The sequence below is a fragment of the Symphalangus syndactylus genome, chromosome 13, assembly GCF_028878055.3.
Source record: "Symphalangus syndactylus isolate Jambi chromosome 13, NHGRI_mSymSyn1-v2.1_pri, whole genome shotgun sequence".
Lineage (NCBI taxonomy): Eukaryota > Metazoa > Chordata > Mammalia > Primates > Hylobatidae > Symphalangus > Symphalangus syndactylus.
In genome coordinates this window covers 26001141-26027146 of record NC_072435.2, presented here as the reverse complement: position 1 = coordinate 26027146, position 26006 = coordinate 26001141, and the positions used below count along the sequence as shown (strand labels likewise).

Genomic DNA, 26006 nt, shown 5'->3' with positions numbered 1-26006 from the left:
TCTCATTGTTCAATTCCCACCTATGAGTGAGAACATGCGGTGTTTGGTTTTTTGTCCTTGCGATAGTTTACTGAGAATGATGTTTTCCAGTTTCATCCATGTCCCTACAAAGGACATGAACTCATCATTTTATGGCTGCATAGTATTCCGTGGTGTATATGTGCCACATTTTCTTAATCCAGTCTATCGTTGTTGGACATTTGGGTTGGTTCCAACTCTTTGCTATTGTGAATAGTGCCACAATAAACATACGTATGCATGTGTCTTTATAGCAGCATGATTTATAGTCCTTTGGGTATATACCCAGTAATGGGATGGCTGGGTCAAATGGTATTTCTAGTTCTAGATCCCTGAGGAATCGCCACACTGACTTCCACAATGGAAGTCAGTGGAAGGCAGTGGGGCGATCTTGACTCACTGCAAGCTCCGCCTCCCGGCTTCATACCATTCTCCCACCTCAGTGTCCTGAGTAGCTGGGACTACTACAGGCGCCTGCCACCACGCCCGGCTAATTTTTTGTATTTTTAGTAGAGACGGGGTTTCACCATGTTAGCCAGGATGGTCTCGATCTCCTGACCTCGTGATCCGCCCGCCTCAGCCTCCCAAAGTGCTGGGATTACAGGCGTGAGCCACTGCGTCCGGCTTATTTTATTTTATTTTTTGAGACAGAGTTTTACTCTGTCACCCAGGCTGGAGTGTAGTAGTGAGATGTTGGCTCGCTGCAACCTCCGCTTACTGGGTTCAAGCGATTCTCCTGCCTCAGCCTCCTGAGTAGCTGGGATTACAGGTGCCTGCCACTACACCCGGCTAATGTTTGTATTTTATTTTTGTTTTTTGGTTTTTTTTTTTGAGATGGAGTCTCACTCTGTTGCCCAGGCTCGGCTCACTGCAGCCTCTGCCTCCCGGGTTCCAGCGATTCTCCTGCCTCAGCCTCCTGACTAGCTGGGATTACAGGCGTGCGCCACCATGCCCAGCTAATTTTTGTGTTTTTAGTAGACACAGGGCTTCACCATGTTGGTCAGTCTGGTGTCGAACTCCTGACCTCATGATCTGCCCGCCTCGGCCTCCCAATGTGCTGGGATTACAGGCGTGAGCCACCGCACCCGGCCTAATGTTTGTATTTTTAGTAGAGACGGGGTTTCACCATTTTGGCCAGGCTAGTCTTGAACTCTTGGTCTGGTGTGATCTGCCTGCCTCAGCCTCCCAAAGTACTGGGGTGACAGGCGTGAGCCACTGCACCCAACCCCAAAAGGTGTTTATTAATAGAAAGGAAAGTTTATGGTGCATTACCTGCTCACAAGAACATTTAGGAAGAAAAAATAAGCAAGTAAACCACCATGGATATTTTTCTTCCTCCCTCATTTCCTAATCAGCTGATTTTTTTTTTTTTTTTTTTTTTTTGAGACCAAGTCTCGCTCTGTCACCAGGCTGGAGTGCAGTGGTGCGGTCTCGGCTCACTGGAACCTCTACCGCCGGGGTTCAAGCGATTCTCCTGCCTCAGCCTCCTGAGTAGCTGGGACTACAAGTGTGTGCCATCACTCCCAGCTAATTTTTGTATTTTTAGTAGAGATGAGGTTTCACCATGTTGGCCAGGATGGTCTCGATCTCTTGACCTCATGATCTGCCCGCCTTGGCCCCCCAAAGTGCTGGGATTACTGGCATGAGCTACTGCACCAGGCCCTCAGCTGACTTTCAGATTCATGCCACAGACATATTTCTGAAAGGAGTGTCTCCTCTCCTAGAAGAGCCTCAGGCAAGTTCGTCAAGAGGTTATCCCAGATGACAGCTCCATACATGTTACTGCTCCTGAGGACCTTCCAGTGGGGCAAGATGTGGCACTGGAAGACAGTGACATTGATGGTCCCCACCCTGTGTAGGCCTAGGCTAATGTATGTGTTTGTGTCCCGGTTGTTGACAAAAAGTTTTAATGGGGAAAAAGATTTTAAATGGGAAAAAGCTTATAGAATAAAGATATAAAGACAGAATATTTTTGTACAACTGTACAATGTGTGTTTTAAGCTAAATGTTATTGTAGAAGTCAAAAAGCTAAATTTAGAAGTTTATAAAGTCAAAAAGTTATAGTAAGCTAAGGTTAATTTGTTATTGAGAAAAAAATATTTTTTATGTTAGTGTAGCCAAAATATACAGTAAGTATGTACGTATGTATGTATTTTTGAAACAGCCTCTCACACTGTCGCCCAGGCTGGAATGCAGTGGTGCGATTATGGCTTACTGCAGCCTCAACCTCTTAAGTTCAGGTGATCGTCCCACCACAGCCTCCTGGGTAGCTGGGACTACAGGTGTGTGCCACCATGCCTTGACTTATTTTTTGTATTTTTTTTGTAGATACAGCAGTCTCGCCATGTTGCCCAAACTGGTCTTGAAATTCTGGGCTCAAGCAATCCACCTGCCTCGTTCTCCAAACGTGCTGGGATTACAGGCATGAGCCACCACGCCTGGCCGAGTATTCAGTATTTATAAAATCTACAGCAGTACACAGTTATGTCGTAGGCCATCACATTCGGTCACCACACACTCACTCACTCATCCAGAGCAATTTCTAGTCCTGCAAGCGCCATTCATGGTAAGTGCCCTAGACAGCTGTACCATTTTTTAAACATTTATATCATATTATTACTGTACCTTTTCTGTGTCAAGACGTGTTTTTATTTACAAGTACATACCATTGTGTCACAGTTGCCTGTAGTATTCAGTACATAACATGATGTACAGGTTTTTAGCAATAGGCTATACCATATACCCTAGATGTGTAGTAAACTATACTGCCTTGGTTTATGTAAGTGCAGTCTGTAATGAAATGATCTGAAAACACATGTCTCAGAACAGGTCCCGTTACTAAGCAGTGCATGACTGTATTTGCATATAAATTACACACATCCTCCCATAGACTTTAAATCATCTCTTGATTACTTATAATGGATCACTTATAATGGATTAATGAAATTTATAAATGCTATATAGTTGTTATACTCTGTTGTTTTCTTGTATTATTTTCATTGTTTGTTACTTTTTGGTTTCTTTCCTTATTTTTGTAATTATTTCAGTCTGTCGTTGGTTGAATCCCTGGATTTGGATCCTAGAAATACTGACGGCCAAGTGTAGACTCTATCTGCCCATTAGTCAGTGAACAGTCTTCTTTTTGATCTGGTCCACTTTTGGGGTATCTCAGTCCTTTTGTTTAACCCTTATTTTACTTAACAGCATCCCCCAAGCACATGAATATTGATGCTGGCAATTTGGATATGCCAGTGAGAAGCTGTCACGTGCATAATTTAAGTGGAGTAAATAGAGGTCAGTACTGTTTGAAGTTCCAGGCATCCACTGGGCGTCTTGAAACATATCCCCATGGATAAGGGGATTCCACTGTGTTCTGCATCTGGCGCTGAGCACTGAGTCTCTGTGTCCTCCATTTCTGAGGGATTACATGAGCCTGGGATCCATAGAGAGGGGAGGAGGGGCTGTGCTCTGCATGGGGTTTGGTCACAGCTGGGTCTGTTCCCTGAATGGGGCAGCTCAGTCCAGCCCAGCTCCCTACTGCTGTAGCGTGCGTGTGGGCTTCTCCAGGAGGGGAGCGAGTCCTGAATAAAAGAGTAAAAATTTCACTCGTTCTTCCTATAGGAATTTCTTGTCCCTGCATCAACTCTGGTGCAGTGGGCAGCAGAGGACATCTTTCCACAGGGTGAGGTCTAACCTGTGTGTGTGGTTGTGGCATAGGAAGGGGAATGTGTTGATTCTGAGCAGTAATCAGCGTATTTTTGACATTTAGGATTGACTTATAAACAGTCATGCTATGTGATGAAGAAGCCCAGAAGAGGAAGGCAAAGGAGTCAGGGATGGCTCTTCCTCAGGTAAAGTGATATTCTCGGTGGATGGTTCTGTTTCTTTCTGAAATGCCTGAAGCGTCCTGCCTGACAGGTTTGCTCGCACTCACCCATCCCTTCCTTCAGTCCCTCTCATCTCGCTTAGATTCCATCTCTCGTGACCCAGTGACATGAACTTGGGAAGAGGCTGCACTGGGCATGGGCCTGGGAAGGGCTCATACCCAGACATGGATGGAGATGGAGTGAGGGTCCCGTGGTGTCAGTGCTGTTGGGCAGCAGGGATTGTTCAGGGGCCACATGTGGATGCACTGTCAGCTCTCTGTGGACCAGGATTAGAGAGGCTGCCAATGAAAGTCACATATTTTTTTTTTTTTTTGAGACAGAGTCTTGCTCTGTTGCCCAGGCTGGAGTGCAGTGGCACGATCTCGGCTCACTGCAACCTCCGCCTCCCAGGTTCAAGCAATTCTCCTGCCTCAGCCTCCTGAGTAGCCGAGATTACAGGTAGGTGCCCGCCACCACGCCCAGCTAATTTTTTTTGTATTTTTAGTAGAGACGGGGTTTCACCATGTTGGTCAGGCTGGTCTCGAACCCCTGACCTCGTGATCCACGCTCCTCAGCCTCCCAAAGTGCTGGGATTATAGGCGTGAGCCACTGCGCCCGGCCGGAAGTCACGTATTAATGCACACAATTACCTGGTAAATTCTGGAAAAGGAGTTCAGGAAGGAGAAATCTTTTCTGTCTGATTTTTACTACATTTGATGCTAAACACCTTTCCTACTTGCTTGTGTCTGGCTTGGTTCAGAGAGGACATTCTCTCTTCTTTCTCAGCATGCCCCTCCCATGGAGACTGGTGTTCCTGCAGGGAGTCTTGTACAGCATCTGTGTTAGGTGAAAAAAGCTGTAATTTTGCACAGAGATTGGAGCATAATTTTTTTGTCATTAAAGAGGTGGAAATTATATTCATTCTTGTTCCAGCAATTATTGTTTTTTTTTATGTTAAACATTAAATTAGGTATATATTTGTTTTATAGGAAGACACCAAACATGCAGCTTAGGCCATCAAATACGAAGCCTCCCCTGCCCTTCCCTGTGCAGTTTCCCACCCTCCCTGCATCTCATTGGCGACCCACTGCTGTCAGCTCTGTGTCAAGAGCGAGAGCATGTCCTATAGAAATATATTTATACAGCATTGGCCGGGCGCGGTGGCTCACGCCTGTGATTCCAGCACTTTGGGAGGCCGAGGCGGACAGATCACCTGAGGTCAGGAGTTTGAGACCAGCCTGGCCAACATAGTGAAACCCTGTCTCTACTAAAAATACAAAAATTAGCAAGGCGTGGTGGCGGGCGTCTGTAATCCCAGCTACTCGGGAGGCTTAGGCAGGAGAATCGCTTGAACCCGGGAGACGGAGGTTGCAGCGCCATTGCACTCCAGCCTGGGCGACAGAGTGAGACTCTGTCTCAAAAAAAAAAAAAAAAAGAAAGAAAGAAATCAGTAACCTCTCTTGTTTTTTGTGCCTGACGTGGTTCAGGGACCACGTGCACCAGTCAGCCCAGGAGGAGTCTCTGGAGGTCCTGAGCTTTATCTGGGATGCATCCTCTCTGGACTTTGCTTGTCACCTCCTCACTGAAGAGGGTGGCCAGGTTCCGCTCAGGAGCTCCCCTTTCTGCACCTGCTCTGCAGCCTGTGTGAGGCCATAGGAAGCCGGGGTCCGCACTGCCACCTAGTATCTGCCCGTGTAACTGCGGGCTCTGATTTACGCTGGTGCCTTTGTTCTCAGTGGCTTCCTGATCTGGGGCCCTATTACTTCAGTGCTTCTGTTCAACCAAGACAGAACGTTGTCCTTCAGGAGAAATCTGGAGTTGGTGGTTTCCACTGGATGATGCACGTCATACCTGAGCAGGGGCTCAGGCTAATGTGTTCATGCATTTTCCCACTGGGCTCCCAGCAGGTTGACTTGGTGCTTCTTTGAGGTGCAGGAACTTGCTAAGGACCTTCTGGATTTCTCACAAAGCCAATTGGTCTGTGTATTGTTTAATTTTTGTCTCCATGGGGACAGAAAGGTCTGTGGTTTCGCATTCCTGTTTCTTGCTGACGTTACTCTTTTAGTAGAGTTGCAGATTTCTTACACAGGTCTGGAATGTCTTTTAGTTAGGGGCCATGTATATTTGCTGAGGGAGAGGTAGGATGTTTCGTGTGTGTGTGTGTGTGTGTGTGTGTCATTTATAATTAGTGCTGCTGAAGAAGGAAACTTGTTTTCTTTTTTTTTTTTTTTTTTTTGAGATGGAGTGTTTCACTCTTGTTGCCCAGGCTGGAGTGCAATGGCGTGATCTCAGTTCGCTGCAACCTCTGTCTCCCAGGCTCAAGCAATTCTCCTGCCTCAGCCTCCTGAGTAGCTGGGATTACAGGCGTGCGCCACCACGCCTGGCTAATTTTGTATTTTTAGTAGAGATGGGATTTCTCTGTGTTGATCAGGCTGGTCTCAAACTCCCCACCTCAGGTGATCTGCCCATCTTGGCCTCCCAAAGTGCTGTGATTACATGTGTGAGCCACCGCGCCCGGCCAAAACTTGTTTTCAATATGTTCGTATTAGTTAATATGCCTAAATGGCATTCTTTGTTTTGGTTACAATCCTGTCATTCGTTAGTTATAACAGATCCTGCTTTTTCCTGCCTCCTACCCCCACTTTTTTTTTTCTTGTTTTTTTCCTCTGCTTCTGGTCCCTGCTCAGGCATCCTGTGCAGTGGTAATTGGCTGCAGCACAGACCAGTGCCCTATTCCTGGCCTTAAATTAGAGGAAATGCATCCCACATTTACTGTTGATTATGACGTTTTATAAGATGTTCTTGTTTAATATCATGTTTTTTTTGTTTGTTTGTTTTCCAATTTCATTCTTGGCCTGAGTATTAATTGTCTAGTAATTTCTTAAGGTATGTCCCGCTGAGATATTTTCTCTTACCTTTATTTGTTTGTTTATTTTTTGAGACGGAGTCTCGCTTTTGTCGCCCAGGCTGGAGTGCAGTGGTGCGATCTCGGCTCACTGCAACCTCTGCCTCCCAGGTTCAAGCAATTCTCCTGCCTCAGCCTCCCGAGTAGCTGGGATTACAGGCGCCCGCCACCATGCCTGGCTAATTTTTGTATTTTTAGTAGAGACAGGGTTTCACCATGTTGGCCAGGATGGTCTCAAACTCCTGACCTCAGGTGATCCATCCGCCTCGGCCTCCCAAGTCTGGAGTTACAGACATGAGCCACTGCGCCCAGCCTATTTGTTAAATTAGTGTATAATATTCTTGAATTTTGTATCATGTATCACTGTTTTATTAATGAAATAAATCAATAAACTCCATTGGGCTTTTGCTAATACCTACATATGTAAATTTTAATGGACAAAAGTGTATTTATAGGCCAGGGTTAGTGGTGCATGCCTATAATCCCACCTTCTTGGGAGGCTGGGGCAGGATTAAACTCTTCCCTTGAACTCAGGAGTTTTGAGATCTTTCTGGGCAACCTAGTAAAACCCCATCTGAATTTTTAAAAATACTGCGTATTTTTGAATGTGAGCATTTACTAGAGATTGGAGTTGAAGTTTCTATGTTTTTTAATGATCTGCCATTTTTAATAGCTTAATATTCAAAAATGTGTATAAACTAAATTGAGTACAATTTATACCTTTTTAGTGTTGTAAACAATGTGGTCCTCATTTTAGGGACACTTGACATTCATGGACGTGGCCATCGAATTCTCTCAGGAGGAGTGGAAATCCCTGGACCCTGGACAGAGGGCTTTATACAGGGACGTGATGCTGGAGAACTACAGGAACCTGGTCTCCCTGGGTGAGGATAACTTCCCTCCGGAAGCCGGGGTCTGCTCTAGTCTATCTTTGCATTTTCTCTTGCGTGCCTCTTGGGAGCTCCTAAATTGCTTAACCGAGGTAGAAACCTTGTTGACGCAGAAACGAAAAGCTCTATTATACTCTCTGGATTTGAAATGTGTCCTTTCTTCAGGTGTTCTACCCACTTCATAATACATCATTGGGTGGCATCAGATAACCAGTTCTCTGTTTTCTCCCCTGTGCTTACAAGTCAGTAGTTCTTGGAAGAGATCTGAATGTCTACATATTGCAGTGTTCCCTAAGCATTCAGAAGGAGCCGGTCTGGGGTGAACTTGTGAAATATTATTCTTGATCCATCTGCGATATCCCCTCTCTTACCTAAACATAGGGCTTGGGTTTTGGAAATGCCCCAGCACATCTTGTTTCTTTCTTTTTATTAACAGGGATCTGTCTTCCTGACCTAAGTATTATTTCCATGTTGAAGCAAAGGCGGGAACCCTTGACTCTGCAAAGTCAAGTGAAAATAGTAAAAAATACAGATGGAAGGGAATGTGTCAGAAGCGTGAACACAGGTAAGAGCTCTGATGGGCAGTGTGGAAGCCATAGTTTTTATTTTTTTATTTTTGAGCCAGGGTGTCCACTATCACCCAGGCTGTAGTGCAGTGGCAATCATAGCTCACTGCAGCCTCAAACTCCTGGACTCAAGCAATCCTCCTGCCTTGGCCTCCCAAACTTGTAGATTACAGCCACTGCACCTTGCAAAGCCATACTATTTTTTTTTTTTTTTTTTTTTTTTAGTCTCACTCTGTTGCCCAGGCTGGAGTGCAGTGGTGTGATCTCGGCTCACTGCAACTTCCGCCTCCCAGGTTCAAGCGATTCTCGTGCCTCAGCCTCCCCAGTAGCTGGGATTACAGGCATGTGTCACCACACCCAGCTAATTTTTGTGTTTTTAGTAGAGACGGAGTTTCACCATGTTGGACAGGCAGGTCTCAAACTCCTGACCTCAAGTGATCTGCCTGCCTCAGCCTCCCAAAGTCCTGGGATTACACATGTGAGCCACCACACCCAGCCCATACTAACTATTAAAGAGTGTGTGGGAAACTCTCCAAAGGTGTGAGAGTTCTGTGAGAAAAGAAAAGTTTAAATCCTAGGCATTCTGAATGGAAATATTTCTTTGCTCTCTCTTGTCACTCAGCTCTATAAATATGTAATAGTTTCATCTTTTCACCCTCGAGTGGTGTTGCCACCCAGAGATAAAAGCAAAGTCTTTATCATGATGGACAGCACCCTGTCATGTGGCTTCTGTGAACTTTTTTTCCATGATTCTGAAGAACACAGGGAGCATTGTTGCCAGGGGTCTCTCCCCTGTGGTCTTTCTTTCTGTACTTGATTCCATCTGATGCTCAGTTTCCGTCCCTATAGGTCAAAGCTGAGGTCTTCATAGACCTGCCCCCTTGACCTATTCATGGTCCACCCCATTTCCTGTACTGGGAAGATGTAATCAGGAAATGGGAAAACATGAGCTACTCTTTTTTGCATCTGGGCCCTGGAAACTACAGGTGCCTCCAGCCCCCTCTGCCTGTTCAGGTCTATTTGGATGGGAGAAAGCCAGTGATTTTCCTATTCTCACGTGCCACTCAGCACAGAGCATTTCACTTCTGGTCACCAAAATGTGTGGGGATTTCTCCCCATCAACAAACAATTTTTCACTGGATCTTTACTAGGTTTTCTATAATTCATTTCTGACACTGTCTAGCTGGAGTTAGAATCAGATCCTACAGGCTAAAGGTTGGGTTCCCAAGCCTGTCACCCACCTCAGCCACCACTTGCTAGTAGTAGGTCGTCACCTTTCTGTATGACCAACCAGCTGTAAGTTGGGTTCCCTCGACCCCCTTCTTGGGTTGATTACTTTGCTAGGGTGGCTCACAGAACTCAGTGAAACACTTCCTTAGGTTCACTGGTTCATGATGAAGGATGTTTCTAGGATACAGATGGACAGCCAGATGAGGAGATTCACAGGGCGAGGCATGTGGGAAGATTCACTGGGTGTGCCACCCTCCAGGCACCTGCGTGTCTTTAGCATTTGGAAGCTCTTGTGACCCCATGGTTCAGGGATCTTTATGGAGGCTTCATCACGTAGGCGTGATTGATACTAACTCAATCTCCAGCCCCTCTCCTAGAAGATAGTGGGTGGGGCTGACAGTTTCATGCTTCTAAGTATGGCCTGTTCTTTCTGGTGATCAGCCCCATCCAAGGAACCCACAAAGATTGCCTCATTAGAGCAGATCACACTCGCACCACCCAGGACATCTCAAGGTCTTCAGAGCTCTGTGTCAAGGACGGGGGAAGAGACCAATGTATGCATTTCCTCGTATTCCACAAGGCCCCTCAGCCATTCTTCAGTTGTGCTTCATCCACACTTTACTGGTGTGTGTCACAGGGGAGTAGCTGGCTCTTCTGAGATGCTTACTCAGCTAAGTGGGGGCAGATAGTCAAGACCTTGTATTGCATCCCTAGGTCCCCATGGGGAGCATGGCACAAAATAGCAACCAGATGCTTCTGGTTTTAACACTACCATCATTTGTTCAAAGCACTGTTACTTTCATCTTATACCTTTCCATGTATTATAAATTAACTTGGTTTTTGTATATTTAGTCAGCAGTTCCATATTTCATATAATACTCTTTGTGTTTATTATTTTGTATCTGTAGGGCTATAGTATCAGGGAATGGCCATTGATTTATATATTTCTGAGTGTTGTTTTTTTTTTTTTACGCACAGGGTATGCTTCAGCAGGAGATTCTCTTTTTTTTTGAGACGGAGTCTCGCTCTGTCGCCCAGGCTGGAGTGCAGTGGCGCAATCTCGGCTCACTGCAAGCTCTGCCTCCCGAGTTCAAGCCATTCTCCTGCCTCAGCCTCCCGAGTAGCTGGGATTACAGGCACCCACCACCATGCCCGGCTAATTTTTTGTATTTTTAGTAGAGACGGGGTTTCACTGTGTTAGCCAGGATGGTCTCGATCTCCTGACCTCGTGATCCGCCTGCCTCGGCCTCCCAAAGTGCTGGGATTACAGGCGTGAGCCACCGCGCCCGGCCAGCAGGAGATTCTCTAAAACCTATAGACACTCCAGAAATTTTTGAATAGGAGTTTAAATATTTGTTTTCCTTTGTTTTACCTGACTTAGTAGCTACTATTAAACAACACTTTTGCCAATTACATTTATTACAGTGTATAATATGGAAATTTTTTATATCTTAAGAATGTGCTGTTTTAAAATTGTTGCCATCTTAATCTCAGAAATACCATTACATTGACTTGCCATAATTTGTTATTTAAGACTGAGGGGCAAAACTCAAATCATATCTCCCTCTGTCTGGTCTTGCACCACACAACAATAAACACGGACAACTTATGTCACCAAATGTGAGTTTTTCTTCCACCAATAAGCAATCAGTTCTGCAGTGGATACTTGCTGGGTGCCCTTGAATTCTATTCTGATGCTGTGTACCTGGACAGCGCGTCACATCCCACAGGTTGAGGGCTCAGTCTCCAATACTGCCCTCCTTTCAGACACAGGTCATAAGTCCAGGCCTCTGGAACTTTCGACTAACTGGCTTCACAAGTTGGGGTTCCCATGGCTCCCTCTTTGGGTTTGATTAATTTGCTAGAGTGGTTCACAGAGCTCATGGTAATACACACTTAACATTTACAGGGTTTATTACACAGCATATTTTAAAGGATCCAGGCCCGGCCATGGTGGCTCACATCTGTAACCCAAGAATTTTTGGAGGCTGAGGTGGGCGGATTACTTGATCCCAGCAGTTTGAGACCAGCAACATAATGAGACGTTATCTCTACAAAAACATTTAAAAATTAGCCAGGCATGGTAGTGCATACCTTGTAGTCCCAGCTACTCAAGAGGACTGCTTGAGCCCAGGAGTTTAAGGCTGCAGTGAGCTATGATCACGCCACTGCACTGCAGCCTGGCTGATACAGAGCAAGACCTTATTCCAAATAGATCGAGAAAGATAAATTAACAGATGGAAAGAACATAGGGTCAGGTCTGGAAGGGTCCCCAGCACAAGAGCTTCTGTGTCCTGGAGTTGGCTTGTGCCACCCACCTGGCATATGTGTGAGTTCCTGCTCACCTTCCTGTCAGCCTCGGGGTGTTCAGCTGTCCTGAAGCTCTCTGAACCCAGTCCTTTTGGGTTTTTATGGAAGCTTTATTATATAATGAAGTTACATGATATAACTTCGTTATTTGTCTTTTTGTCTTTGTATGACTGGCTTATTTCACTTACCAGAGCTTCTTTCAGGTTCATCCATTTTGTAGCATATAAAGACATTTCCATATTTTTTTAGGAACAAAGAATGTTTCTTTTTCTTTCTATTTTTTGAGATGGAGTCCCACTCAGTCACTGGGCTGGAGTGCAGTGGCGCGATCTCGGCTCACTGCAACCTCCGCCTCCCGGGTTCAAGCGATTCTCCTGCCTCAGCCTCCTGAGTAGCTGCGACTACAGGCATGTGCCACCACGCCCAGCTAATTTTTGTGTTTTTAGTAGAGATGAGGTTTTACCGTGTTCACCAGGATGGTCTCGATCTCCTGACTTCATGATCCACCCACCTCGGCCTCCAAAAGTGCTGGGATTATAGGCGTGAGCCACGACGCCTGGCCTCCTTTTTCTATTTCTTAATCAGGTTATTGGTTTTCTGATTTGTAGGAGTTTCATGTATTTTAGATATAGAAAATCTTATCAGAGGTATGGTTTGCAAATATTTTCTCACATGTGGTAGGTTTCCTTTTCACTCTGGTAATTGTTTTCTTCCATCCACAATACTTGTAGGTCTTGTGGTAGTGCATTTTATGTATTTTTACCTTCTTTCTTGTGTCATCAGTGTCCTATCCAGGGAAGCATTATTGAATCCAACGTTATGAAGCTTTCTACCTGATATTTTCCTATGAGTTTTATGGTTTTAGGTCTTAGTTTTAGGTCATGAATTGACTTTCAGATAATTTTTGCATACGGCATAATAAGAGTTCTACTTCATTCCCTTCTTGTGGATATCCAGTTTCCTCAGCGCTATTTGATAAAGAGACTGTCCTCTCTCATTACATGGTCTTGGCAGCCTTATTGAACATCATTTGACCAAATATTTGAGGGTTTGTTTCTGGCCTGTCTGTTCCAGTCCATTGGCATATATGTCTGCCTTCATGGCAGTACAGTTCTGTTTTGATGAAGGTAGCATAGTAATAAGTTTTGTAATCATGCAGTGTAACACCTCCAGCTTTCTTTCTTTGAAGTTTGTTTTGCTATTGAGGCACTTGCGTGATATCATAGTAATTTTAGGATGAGTTTATTTGTGAAGAAAGCTTCATTGGGATTTTGCTAAAGAGTTCACTGAATCTGTAGATCTCTTTGGCTATTGACATCTTAACCTTAAGACTTACAATCCATAAACAAGGGCTGTTTTTGCATTTGTGTATGTCTTCTCTAATTTCTTTCAGCAATTTTTTGTAGATTTCTGTGTACAAATTCTTCCCGTCCTTGCTAAGCTTATTCCCTCTATATTTGGAGGTTTTGCATCTACAGATTCCACAAAATTGCAGATCAGAAATCCATAGGTCATTGAATCTGCACATGTGGATCCCATGGATACGTAGAGCAGACTGTATTTTCAATCCATGGTTGGTCGAATCTGCAGATATAGAAAGCACAGGTATGGAAGGCCTGCAGTGAGGAACTTAGGCATCCACAGATTTTGATATCTGAGAATGTTTTAGGAAAAACTCTCAAACCATGTTTCTCCTTTGCTCTCACACCACCATGACCATCAGTCAAGACAGAATAAGACTTCCGTGACCGACAGTGTAGGAGTTTTTCCCACACACCGAGCAACGGACAAGAGCTGGGTTTCCTACAGTTCAGTTTTGACACTATACCTGGAGATAGTGTCAGATCCCACAGGTTGAGGGCTCAGTGTCAAAGACCTTCCCCCTTTCCCACCAGTTACAAGTCTGGGCCTCCAGAACTTCTGACCAACTAGCTTCCAGTTGTGGTTTCTGTCGCCCCTCTTTGGGCTCAATAAATTTTCTAGAGTGTCTCACAGAACTCACAGGAACACTTACTTATGTTTGCCAGTTTATTATAAAGGCTACTGAAAAGGATACAGATGAAGAGACCTGTAGGGCAAGGTATGGGGGAAGGGGCGTGGAGCTTCTATGCCCTCCCTGCGACCAGCATCCAGGAAGCTCCATGTGTTCAGCCATCTGGAAGCTCTCTAAATGCAGTCCGCTTGGATTTTTGTGGAAACCTTATTATGTCAGCATTCTTTCCCCCAGACATAAAGCAGGACCCTCTCTGGGGAGGTCTTAAGACCTATAATCAGAAAGATGGGAGAAGATTAGAGTCCTGCCTTGGGGCGGGTGAATAGGGCAGGAAAAGGTTGGAGAGGTTCTGCTTCCTGAGTTCGGCCCTGGGGCCTACCATACCCAACACTATAACAGAAGACTGTAGCAAGGGCTGTGGGAGTTATGAGCCAGGAATTGCAGATAAAAGCAAATATATATGTATACCATAACACCACACAGGGGTTCCTGGAACCAGTCTTCCCTGGACACCAAGGGACAGCTATATTCTGAATAGAAATAATGCAACATGGGCTTTCTTTTTTCTTTTTTTTCTTTTTTTTTTGGAGATGGAGTTTCGCTCTTGTTGCCCAGGCTGGAGTGCAATGGCATGATCTCGGCTCACCGCAACCTCCGCCTCCCAGGTTCAAGCAATTCTTCTACCTCAGCCTCCTGAATAGCTGGGATTACAGGCATGCACCACCACGCCCAGCTAATTTTCTATTTTTAGTAGAGACGGGGTTTCTCCATGTTGAGGCTGGTCTCGAACTCTTGACTTCAGGTGATCCGCCCACCTCGGCCTCCCAAAGTGCTGGGATTACAGGCGTGAGCCACCGCGCCTGGCCAGGGCTTTCTTTTTTCTTTTTTCCTAATTATGAAGGACAAGCCTTCATTATTCAACACTGAATATGATGTTACCTTTTGGCTTTTTATATAAGGCTTCTGTTACGTAAAGTAGATTCCTCGTATTCCTAATGTGTAGAGTGTTTCTATCATCAGTAGTTGTTGACGTTTTTCAAATGTTTTTTCTGCATCCAATGAGCCTATCAAGTGGGTTTTTGTTTTTATTCTGTTTTTGTGGAGTATTGCAGGTGATTGATGTTCCTAAGTTGCAACGTCCTTGCATTCCAGGAGTAACTTTCACATGATCACAGTGTGTGGTCCATTTTAATATACTCTGAACTTGCTTGCTAACATTTTGTTGTGGATATTTGCATTAGATTGATGAGGAATATTGCTCTGTAGTTTTCTTAGAGCCTTTGGGTGCCTTTTCTGTCAGGGTAACACTAGCCTCGTTGAATGAGTGAGGGAGGGTTTTGTCCATCACATGGAAAATTTTTAACAGTGTTGCTGTTAAATCCTTTTTCAGTATTTGATAGAGTTTTACAGTGAAGTCATCTGGTTCATTACTTGTTTTCGTTAGTAGTTATTTGATAACTAATCTCCTTATTTGTTACTCGTCTTAGTGTTTCTGCTTCTTCATGTGTAAGTCTTGGTGAGCAGTGTCTATCTAGAAATTCATCCACCATTGTTGGGACACAGTTGTACAATCTCATTTTCTCTTTTTTTTTTTTTCGAGACAGAGTCTCGCTCTTGTTGCCCAGGCTGGAGTGCACTGGCGCGATCTTGGCTCACTGCAACCTCTGCCTCCCGAGTTCCCTCAGCCTCCCGAGTAGCTGGGATTACAGGCACACACCAGGCCACCAGGCCTGGTTAATTTTTTGTATTTTTAGTAGAGATGGGGTTTCACCATGGCCAGGCTGCTCTTGAACTTCTGACCTCAGGAGATCCACCCACCTTGGCCTCCTAAAGTGCTGGGATTACAGGCGTGAGCCACTGTGCCCAGCCACAATCTCATTTTCTAAAATTCAGTTTTATTTCTAATGTCCTCTATTCATTTCTAAGTTTACTTATTTGAGGCTTACGCTTCATTTTTGTTTTGTTGTTTATCTAGCTAAGGGTTTGTCAATCTTTTTAAAATTTATTTTAATTAAAAAAATTTTTTTTCAAAGGAGACAGAGGTCTCACTGTGTTGCTCAGGCTGATCTCAAACTCCTGAGCTCAAGTGATCCTCCTGCCTTGCCCTCCCGAAGTGCTAGGATTACAGGCATGAAACACCACACCCAACTGTCAATTTTCTTATCATTCAAAGTATGAGCTTGCAGTTTCATGACTTTAGTGTTTCTCTATTCTGTTTTCTTTGTTTTCTAATCTTAATTTTTTATTTCTGCTACCTTTGTATTTAGTTTGTTTTTTTTGTCATACTTCATTGAGGTATAAAGTTAGATTGTTTACATGTAACTTTATTTATTTATTTTAGTGATGGGGTCTCAGTCTGTCTCCCACATTGGAGTGCAGTGGTGCAATCATAGCTCACTTCGACCACAAACTCCTAGGCTAAAGTAATTCTCTTACCTCAGCCTCCTGAGTAGCTAGGACTACAGGTGCATGGCACTGTGCCTTGCTAACTAAAAAATAAATAAGCCAGCACTGTGGCTCACACCTGTGGGGATCACACTGTGGGATTATACCTGTAATCCCAGCACTTTGGGAGGCCGAGGCAGGTGGATCACCTGAGGTCAGGAGTTCAAGACCAGTCTGGCCAACATGGTAAAACCCCGTCTCTACTAAAAATACAAAAATTAGCTGGGCATGGTGGCACACGTCTGTAGTCCCAGCTACTGGGGAGGCTGAGGCAGGAGAATCAGTTGAACCCGGGAGGCGGAGGTTGCAGTGAGCCGAGATCGCACCACTGCACTCCAGCCTGGCAACAGAGCAACACTCCATCTCAAAAATAAATAAATAAATTTTGTAGAGATGGTGTCTTGTATTGTTGCCTGTGCTGGTCTGCAACTCCTGGCTTCAAGGACTCCTCCTGCCTCAAACTCCCAAGTGCCGGGATTACAGATGTGAGCCATCGTGCCCGGCCATTTGTTTATTTTTAATGTAAGCACACATTTTTGTTGCATTTTATAAGTTCTGATGTGTTCTGTTTTCCTTTCCTTTTCTATCAAGATATTTTAAAAATCAGTTTGTGGTTTCTTTTTTGACCTATTGGTTTTTTAGGTGTGTTGTTTAATTTGGACATATTTGTGGGTTTTACATTTTTTTCTGTTAATTTTGTTTTATTACATTATAATGGGAATCAGTAATTTATAGACTTCTAAATGTTTAAAAATTTGTTTTATGTCATAACATGAGGTCCATCCTGGAAATTGTTCCATGGGCACTTCCGAAAAATTTGTATTCTGCTGTGTTTAGGTGATGTGTTCTGTATACGTCTGTCATATCTAATAAGGCTATAGTGATGTTTGAGTCCTCTGTTTTATTCTGCTTCTCTTTGATTTTTATGTATGTATGTATGTATGTATTTATTTATTTTTATTTTTTAGTTTTAAGGAGCAGGGAGTTTAATAGGCAAGAAAGAAGGGGGAAGAAAGAAAGAAGCTCCCCTGTACAGAGACAGAGTGAGGGGGGCTCCAAAGCCGAGAGACAGAACCCCCTTCTCTTTGGTTCTATCCTTTTTTTAAAATTTTTTGAGACATAGTCTCACCCTGTTGCCTACCCAGGCTGGAAGACAATGGAGTGATCTCAGCTTACTGCAGCCTCCACCTCCCAGGTTCAAGTGATTCTTATGCCTCAGCCACCCAAGTAGCTAGGATTACTAGAATGCACCACCACATCCAGCTAATTTTTGTAGTTTTAGTAGAGATGGGGTTTTGCCATGTTGGCCAGGCTGGTCTCGAACTCCTGGCCTCAAGTGATCCTCCTGCCTCAGCCTCTCAAAGTGCTGAGATTACAGGTGTGAGCCACCCTGCCTGGTCACCTGGTTCTATCCATTTTTGAAAATGAAGTATTGAAGTCTACGACTATATTGTGGAGCTATCTGTTTCTCCGTTGAATTTTGTGAATGTTTCCATCCTATGCTTAGGGGCTGTGACATTTGGTGCCTATATATTTAAGTTGTTATATCTTCTTGCTGAATTGAACCCTTCATCATTTTATAATAACTTTTCTTTCTTATAATGGTTATTGAGTAAACGTCTGTTCTCTTTGATTTTAATATAGACACCTCTGCGCTCTGCTGGTTACTATTTGCATGGAATATCCTTTTCTATCCTTTCAGTTTCAGCCAGCGTATGTCTTAAGAGTTAAAGGGAGTCTGTTGTGGATAGGATTTAGCTGGATCTTGTTTTGTTCTGATTCCGATGGGAAATCATTTGGATTTCACATACTCATAGAGAAGGCCTTAATATTGCCATCTTGTCACATATTATCTGTAGATTTTGTAACATCTTGTAGATTTTTTTGTCTTTCACTTTTCCCTTACTGCCTGCTTTTGTATTTTGTTGGTTTTTTAATCGTGACATGCTTTGATCCCCTTCTCATCTCCTCTGGTGTATGTTTGTAGATTTTCCTTTTGTGGTTAAGATTGAAGTTACATAAAACATTGTAACAATAAAACAGTATTTTAAAATGTTAACAACTTAACCTTGATTATGTACCGAAAGCATTACATTATAGCTGTGCTATTTGTTACTGTGCCAGAAATTCCTTCTATATATGTTATATTCCCATTAACACATTTTAGGGCTTTTTGAATAATTTTGCCTTTGAAATGCTAGGAAAGAAAAGCCAAATTACAAATGAAAAGTACAATAATACATGATTTTTTTGTTTGTTTTCTTTTTTAATTTTTTTCTCATACAGTGTCACTCTCAGGATACTGTGTTTCCATATTTGATCATTTATTGACCTTTAATGGAGAACTTTATATTTTCATTTGGGTTAGAAGTACTGTTTGCTTTTGAAGGATTCCCTTTAGCATTTCTTGTCAGACAGTTCCAAAGTACTAATTATCTTCCTCAGCTCTTCTTTATTCAGGAACGTCTAAATTTCTCCTTTATTTTTGCAAGCAAGTTTTGCTGAATATAGTATTCTTGGTTTTTTGTTTGTTTGTTTGTTTGTTTGAGAAGGAGTCTTGCTCTGTCGCCTAGGCTAGAGTGCAGTGGCACGATCTTGGCTCACTGCAACCTCCGCACCCTGCCTTCCCCCATGCCAGATTCAAGCGATTCTCCTGCCTCAGCCTCCCAAGTAGCTGGGATTACAGGCATGTGCCATGCGCCCAGCTAATTTTTGTGTTTTTAGCAGAGACGAGGTTTCACCATGTTGGCCAGGCTGGTCTTGAACTTCTGACCTCAGGTCATCAATCCACCTCAGCCTCCCAAAGTGCTAGGATTACAGGTATGAGCCACTGCACCCAGCCGTATTTTTTTTTTCTTTAAGCACTTTCAATGTATCATCATCTTATTGCCTTCTAGCCTGCAAGTTTTCTGCTGGAAAACGCACATAGTCTCATACAGTTCTCTTATATATTACAAGTCTCTTTTTTGTTCCTGCTGTCCAGGTGTATCTTTCTCTTTGACTTTTGATAATTTGTTTGTAATGTGTCTCTGTATGAATGTCCTGTGGTTAATTTTAGTTAGAATGGCCAAGCTTCTTGAATTTCTTTATCTGGTTCTTTCCTCAGATTTGGGATGTTTTAGACATTATTTCTTTTTCTTTCTTTTTTTAAGACAGGGTCTCGCTTGATCACCCAGGCTGGAGTGTAGTGGCACGATCTCGGTGCACAGCAATCCCTGCCTCCAGGGTTCAAGTGATTCTTGTGCCTCAGCCACCCAAGTAGCTGGAATTACAGGCGTGCGCCACCACGCCTGGCTAATTGTTGAATTTTTAGTAGAGAGAGGGTTTCACCATGTTGGCCAGGCTGATCTCGAACTCCTGGCCTCAGGTGATCCGCCTGCCTCAACCTCCTAAAGTGCTGCATTACAAGCATGATCCACTGCGCCTGGCCTGGACATTATTTCTTGAATTGCAATTTTTGATCCTCTGTCTTATGAACCTCCAATAGTTTGTATATGGTTCTGCTTGACAGCATCCCAAAAATCTGTTGGGGTTTGTTTGCTTTTCTTTGTCATTTTTTTCTTTCTGCTTTTTACAGCTGATATTTCGAGTGTCCTATCTTTAATTTGCTCATTCATCTCTGTGTCTTATTTAGTCTGCTGTTGAAACTGCTAGTGAATTTTTACTTCATTGTATTTCAGCTCCAGAATGTTTGTTTTTTTAAAAATAGTTTCTCTGAGACCATGCATGGTGGCTCATGCCTGTAATCCCAGCACTTTGGGAGGCTGAGGCAGGCGGATCACAATGTCAGGAGTTCGAGACCAGCCTGACCAACATGGTGAAACTCCGTGTCTACTAAAAATACAAAAATTAGCTGGGCGTGGAGGTGCACACCTGTAATCCCAGCTACTCAGGAGGCTGAGGCAGGAGAATCACTTGAACCCAGGACGTGGAGGTTGCAGTGAGCTGAGATTGTGCCACTGCACTCCAGCCTCATGACAGTGAGACTCCGTCTCAAAAAAAAAAAAAGTTTCTCCTTTGATTGATATTTTCCTTATTTTTATGTGTTGTTTTCCTGATTTCACTTAGTTGTCTGTTATCTTTTAGCTCATGAAGCATTTTTTTTTTTGGAGACAGGGTCACACTGTGTTGCTCAGGCTGGAGTGCAGTGGCATGATCATGGCTCACTGCAGCCTCAACCTCCGGGGCTCAAGGGTTTCTCCCACCTCAGCCTCCCTAGCAGCTGGGACTACAGGCCCATGCCACAATGCCCAGCTAAATTTTTTGACTTTTAGTAGAGATGAGGTCTTGCTCTGTCACCCAGTGCTCTGTCACCCAGGCTGTTCTTGAACTCCTGTGCTCACACAGTCCTCCCACCCCAGCCTCCCAAAGTAGTGGGATTACAGGCATGAACCACCACACCCTGCCTCATTAAACATCCCTTTTTTTTTTTTCTTTTTTGGAGAAGGAGTCTCACTCTGTCACCCAGGCTGGAGTGCAGTGGCACGATCTCGGCTCACTGCAACCTCCACCTCCCGGGTTCAAGCAATTCTCCTGCTTCAGCCTCCTGAGTAGCTGAGACTACAGGCACATGCCACCACACCTGGCTCATTTTTTGTACTTTAGTAGAGATGGGGTTTCACCATGTTGCCCAGCCTGGTCTTGAACTCCTGAGCTCAGGCAATCCACCCACCTTGGCCTCCCAAACTGCTGGGATTACAGGCGTGAACCACCATGCCCAGCCTATCATTAAACATCTTAAAGCATTTGCTTTAAGTATTTTTCAAGTAATTCACAAGATTGGCTTCTGAAGATTTATACATTTATTTATTATTATTTGGTCCTTTTAGCCATATTTCCCTATCCTTTTGTAGGCCTTGTACCTCTTATTTTAGATTTGGTAAAACTAAACTACTTCTTTCAGTTCTTTTATATAAGAATTGTGGGCCGGGTGCGGTGGCTCACGCCTGTAATCCCAGCGCTTTGGGAGACCAAGGCAGGCAGATTGCCTGAGGTTGGGAGTTTGAGACCAGTCTGGCCAACATGGTGAAACCCCGTCTCTACTAAAAATACAAAAAAATTAGATGAACGTGGTGGCGTGCGCCTGTAGTTCCAGCTACTTGGTAGGCTGATGCAGGGGAATTGCTTGCAGAGGTTGCAGTGAGCTGAGGTGGCACCACTGCACTCCAGCCTGGGGCAACAGAGAGAGACTCCGTCTCAAAAAAAAAAGAATTGCGACAGGGAGACCTTTCTCAATTACCCTGTTGTAAAGGGTGTGGGAACACCTCACTCCTGGGGATGTGTCTTTCCTAGCTTTATACGTATATTATACTATTACTAACATCTATACAACTGCTCTTAAATGTCTTATTTTCTCTAAGAGGCTCATCCCTGCTTTTTCTGAGAAGCTTTGTTTCTGTTCCATTTTTCTGCCCTTAATCTTTCTCAAAGTCACCCATAATTCTCCCGAGTCCTGCAGATTCCCCACTGCTCCAGTGCATCACGTCACCCCCTTGTGTTTTCAGCTCTCACAATGTGACATACAAAGTATGCCGATACTTCTTCCGGTGTCTGAGTTGGGTGAGGCTGATTCTAGTCCCTCCACCAGACTGTAAACATGCCAGAATCATGGGTTCATGTTCTACTCTTTCTTCCTTTCTAGGGAGGAGCTGTATATTGGGAAGCAATGCAGAAAACAAGCCTATTAAAAATCAACTTGGATTAACCCTTGAGTCACATCTGTCTGAATTGCAGCCGTTTCAAGCCGGAAGGAAAATTTACAGAAGTAATCAAGTTGAAAAGTTTACAAACCATCGTTCCTCAGTTTCACCACTTCAAAAAATTTCTTCTAGTTTCACAACACACATTTGTAATAAATATAGAAATGATCTTATTGATTTCCCATTACTCCCACGAGAAGAGAAAGCATACATTAGAGGAAAATCTTATGAACGTAGTGAAGATGGTGAAGTTTTTAGAGTCCCTACAAGCCTTACTAACCATCAAGCAATCCATACTGCAGAGAAACCTTACAAGTGTACTGAATGTGGCAAGGTCTTCAGTCGCAATTCACACCTGGTAGAACATTGGAGAATTCATACTGGACAGAAGCCTTACAAATGTAGTGAATGTGACAAGGTGTTTAATCGCAATTCAAACCTTGCACGACATCAAAGAATTCATACAGGAGAGAAGCCTCACAAATGTAACGAATGTGGCAAAGCATTTAGAGAGTGTTCAGGACTAACCACCCATCTTGTAATCCACACTGGAGAGAAACCTTACAAATGTAATGAGTGTGGCAAGAACTTCAGGCACAAATTTTCTCTAACCAATCATCAGAGAAGTCACACGGCGGAAAAACCTTACAAATGTAAGGAATGTGGCAAGGTCTTTAGTCTGCTTTCATACCTTGCACGGCATCAAATAATTCATAGTACAGAGAAGCCCTACAAATGTAACGAATGTGGAAGAGCATTTCGCAAGCGTCCGGGCCTTATGGCCCATCTTCTAATCCATACTGGAGAGAAACCTTACAAATGTAATGAATGTGACAAAGTCTTTGGGCGCAAATTATACCTAACCAACCATCAGAGAATTCATACTGGAGAGAGACCTTACAAGTGTAATGCGTGTGGCAAGGTCTTCAATCAAAATCCACACCTTTCACGACATCGGAAAATTCATGCTGGAGAGAATTCACTGCATACCTTACAGATGCAATGAATGTGGCAAAGTCTTTAGTTACAATTCACACCTAGCACAGCATTGGAGGACCCAGGAGAAAAACCTTACAAATATCATGAATGTGGCAAAGAATTTAGTTTGCATTCAAGCCTCATCACTCATCTCATGATTCACACTGAAAGGAAACCCTATAAACGTAAAGTTAATAACATATATAAATAATCTATAAAGAGAGAACAGTTATATCAGAATAGAGCATTTAATGAAGACTACCAGTATAGCATATTCTTGAGTAGGATTCACATTTAACTGCTGGCCCTATAATGTGTAACTCTTCGATTTAGAATGTACATACTTCTCATGTTTTAAGTAATGAAGTTTTTTTTCTTTTTTCTTTTTTTTTTGAGACCAAGTCTCGCTCTATCACCCAGGCTGGAGTGTAGTGGCACGATCTTGGCTCACTGCAACCTCCATCTCCCGGGTTCAAGCGATTCTCCTGCCTCAACCTCCTGAGTAGCTGGGATTACAGGCATGCGCCACTACTGCCCGGCTAATTTTTGTATTTTTAGTCGAGATGGGTTTTCCCCATGTTGGCCAGGCTGGTCTCAAACTCCTGACCTCAAGTGATCCACTGGCCTTGGCCTCCCAAAGTGCTGGGATTATAGGTGTGAGCCACAGCGCCCGGCCTAGTTTAAACTTTTCTTAGTGTGAATGAATCACATCCTTTCTACCAACATTGTTTAATCTTACCTCAGGAGGATACTTTATAGTAGAGAATAATGTCCCATTAGGATTTTAAGGTTGAAGCAGCCAGAACTGTGTGTGTGTGTGTGTGTGTGTGTGTGTGTGTGTGTGTGTGTGTGTGTGTGACATAAAACAACATACGCTTTTGGGTGCATATACTTAGGTAAGTATGATTTTGAGTAATTACACTTAGTACATGAATTTGTCTCTCTGTACTCTGGCGTAGCATGCTTATGTGGGTAAAGTCAAAATCACTTTGTGAATAGCAGTGCAATTTCAGCCTTGTACACCCTCAAATGTGCATCACTGTTAATGAGTATGCCCTGTATTATGTTTCTACATGCCTCTTTCTTGTGTGCCAAGTAAGACCTATGGTGAGCACCTTCATTTTCATGCAGCAAAAATATATAGTAATATGACAAATAATTAGGAAATAAAGTATTGGTTGAGTGTAAAAATGTAGCTGGGCGTGGTGGCTCACGCCTATAATCTCAGCACTTTGGAAGGCTGAGGTGGGCGGATCACGAGGTCAGGAGATCGAGACCTTCCTGGCCAACATGGTGAAGCCCTGTCTCTACTAAAAATACAAAAAAAAAAATTAGCTGGGCATGGTGGTGGGCACCTGTAATCCCAGCTACTCGGGAGGCTGAGGCAGGAGAATCGCTTGAACCGGGGAGGCAGAGGTTGCAGTGAGCTGAGATCGCACCACTGCTCTCCAGCCTGGTGACACAGCGAGGCTCCGTCTCAAAAAAAAAAAAAAAAAAAACTATAACACAATTTCTTTACTACTAGTGTGCAGTGACATCATTTGAAAATATTAATGTTCATCCATTTTCTTTTAAGTCGAAGCACACAGAAAGGGCATTTTGTTTTGGTACATTAACTAGAAACTTCATATAGTCACCCTCACGACTCTTTTGCTAATTTGAATATTTGACCAGTCTTCTGGAACTTGTTTGAAGTTCCCCTAAGGTTTGGCTTGGATCTTGAGAATGATGATCCCATACACTGATATGGTTTGAGAGTGTTTATTATATAATGGGGCTTTGTGGGGGAAAGCAGGTATTCTTTTCCAGCTGGTCCAAAAGTGGCTTCAGAGAACTGGGATAGGTGACTGGCTTGGGGTGTCATGACAGCTAAAGGGTAGGGCTGGGCCGGGGGTACCCACTTCTGGTTTGAACTTCCAGTTGGTTCCAAAGGAGTGAGCACTGAGGCTTTATTATCAGTTGACCGGATGGGCAGAATAGGAAGAGGGAGTGCAGAGGTGTAAAAGGCGTTAGTGTTCAGACATCACAAAATGCAGTCAACTCTAGTACAACACTGAATGCTTCCTCTGGAAACTCCTGCCATCTTGGTTAGGAAAGACCCCCAATTTTCTTCATGGTAATATCTTATTATATTCCCTTTATGGATACAGATATAGGTCTCATTGCATACATAATATGATTGTTGAAAATGCTTGTGAAATATAGTTTAGTAAAATTGCCTAAGGTTTTTGTTTCTGTTTTTTTTTTACAGTAGTTCAATGAAAATTATTGTGTGGAAGTGTTTATAATAAATATGACAACATAATTTCATATCTAATTATACAATAAATATGACATAATTTTGTAATGTCTTACACAATAAGTGACAATTTTGTAATCTATATTTATTATACGATAAATATAATTTCACTACAAGAGCATTTTCCCAAAAGCTATGGATATGTCATTTTCTGATTCTGGTATTATGCAATATATTTCATGGTTCATTTTCAATTGTAATAAAATTATATTTTTGTATGTATATGTTTTTTTACATTTTTTTTCCTACGTTGCTTCCAAATTCTATGTTTAATACATTTCTTCTCTGTTTTGCTCTGGTGAAAACTTTAGGGGACAAATAAATGAGGGTGCTATTTGGAGGCAAAATTTTGTGACATGTGACTGGGCATGGTGCCATGCACCTGTACTCCCAGCTACTTGGGAGGCTAAGGTGGGAGGATCACTTGATCCCAGGAGGTTGAGGCTGCAGTCAGTGAGCTGTGATTGTGCTACTGCACTTCAGCCTGGGCGACAGAGGGAGACGGTCTCAAACAAACAAACAAACAAAAAACTTGTGACATGAGTATGTCCATAAGACAATGGCAGGTATACACTAGGATTAATATAAATATGAAAAAGAAAAAAATACTTGGCCAGGTGGGGGGCCCACGCCTGTAATCCCAGCATTTTGGGAGGCCGAGGCAGGCGAAGCAGGAGGTCAGGAGTTCAAGACCAGCCTGGCCAACATGGGGAAACCTTGTCTCTATTAAAAATACAAACAAGTAGCCCGGCGTGGTAGCGGACGCCTGTAATCCCAGCTACTTGGGAGGCAGAGGCAGGAGAATCG

The 26006-nt window shown here is 43.4% G+C and overlaps 1 protein-coding gene across 4 annotated transcripts in view; it reads left to right on the top strand.

Moving 5' to 3' along the window:
- The window catches only part of ZNF610 (zinc finger protein 610), a 34336-nt gene extending 9926 nt beyond the window's left edge, over positions 1-24410 (top strand). The window contains exons 2-7 of one of the 4 annotated variants that reach the window (XM_063615647.1): positions 2347-2584; positions 3223-3312; positions 3788-3869; positions 7547-7673; positions 8116-8244; positions 21865-24410. In XM_063615647.1, the coding sequence (XP_063471717.1) occupies positions 3807-3869; positions 7547-7673; positions 8116-8244; positions 21865-22928 (1383 nt within the window). In that variant the 5' untranslated portion in view covers positions 2347-2584; positions 3223-3312; positions 3788-3806 and the 3' untranslated portion in view covers positions 22929-24410. Of the gene's footprint in view, positions 1-2346; positions 2585-3222; positions 3313-3787; positions 3870-4213; positions 4344-7546; positions 7674-8115; positions 8245-21864 lie in introns of those variants that run through there. The other 3 variants (XM_055238973.2, XM_055238974.2, XM_063615648.1) reach the window with 3 other exon arrangements.
- Positions 24411-26006: the final 1596 nt, after the last annotated feature.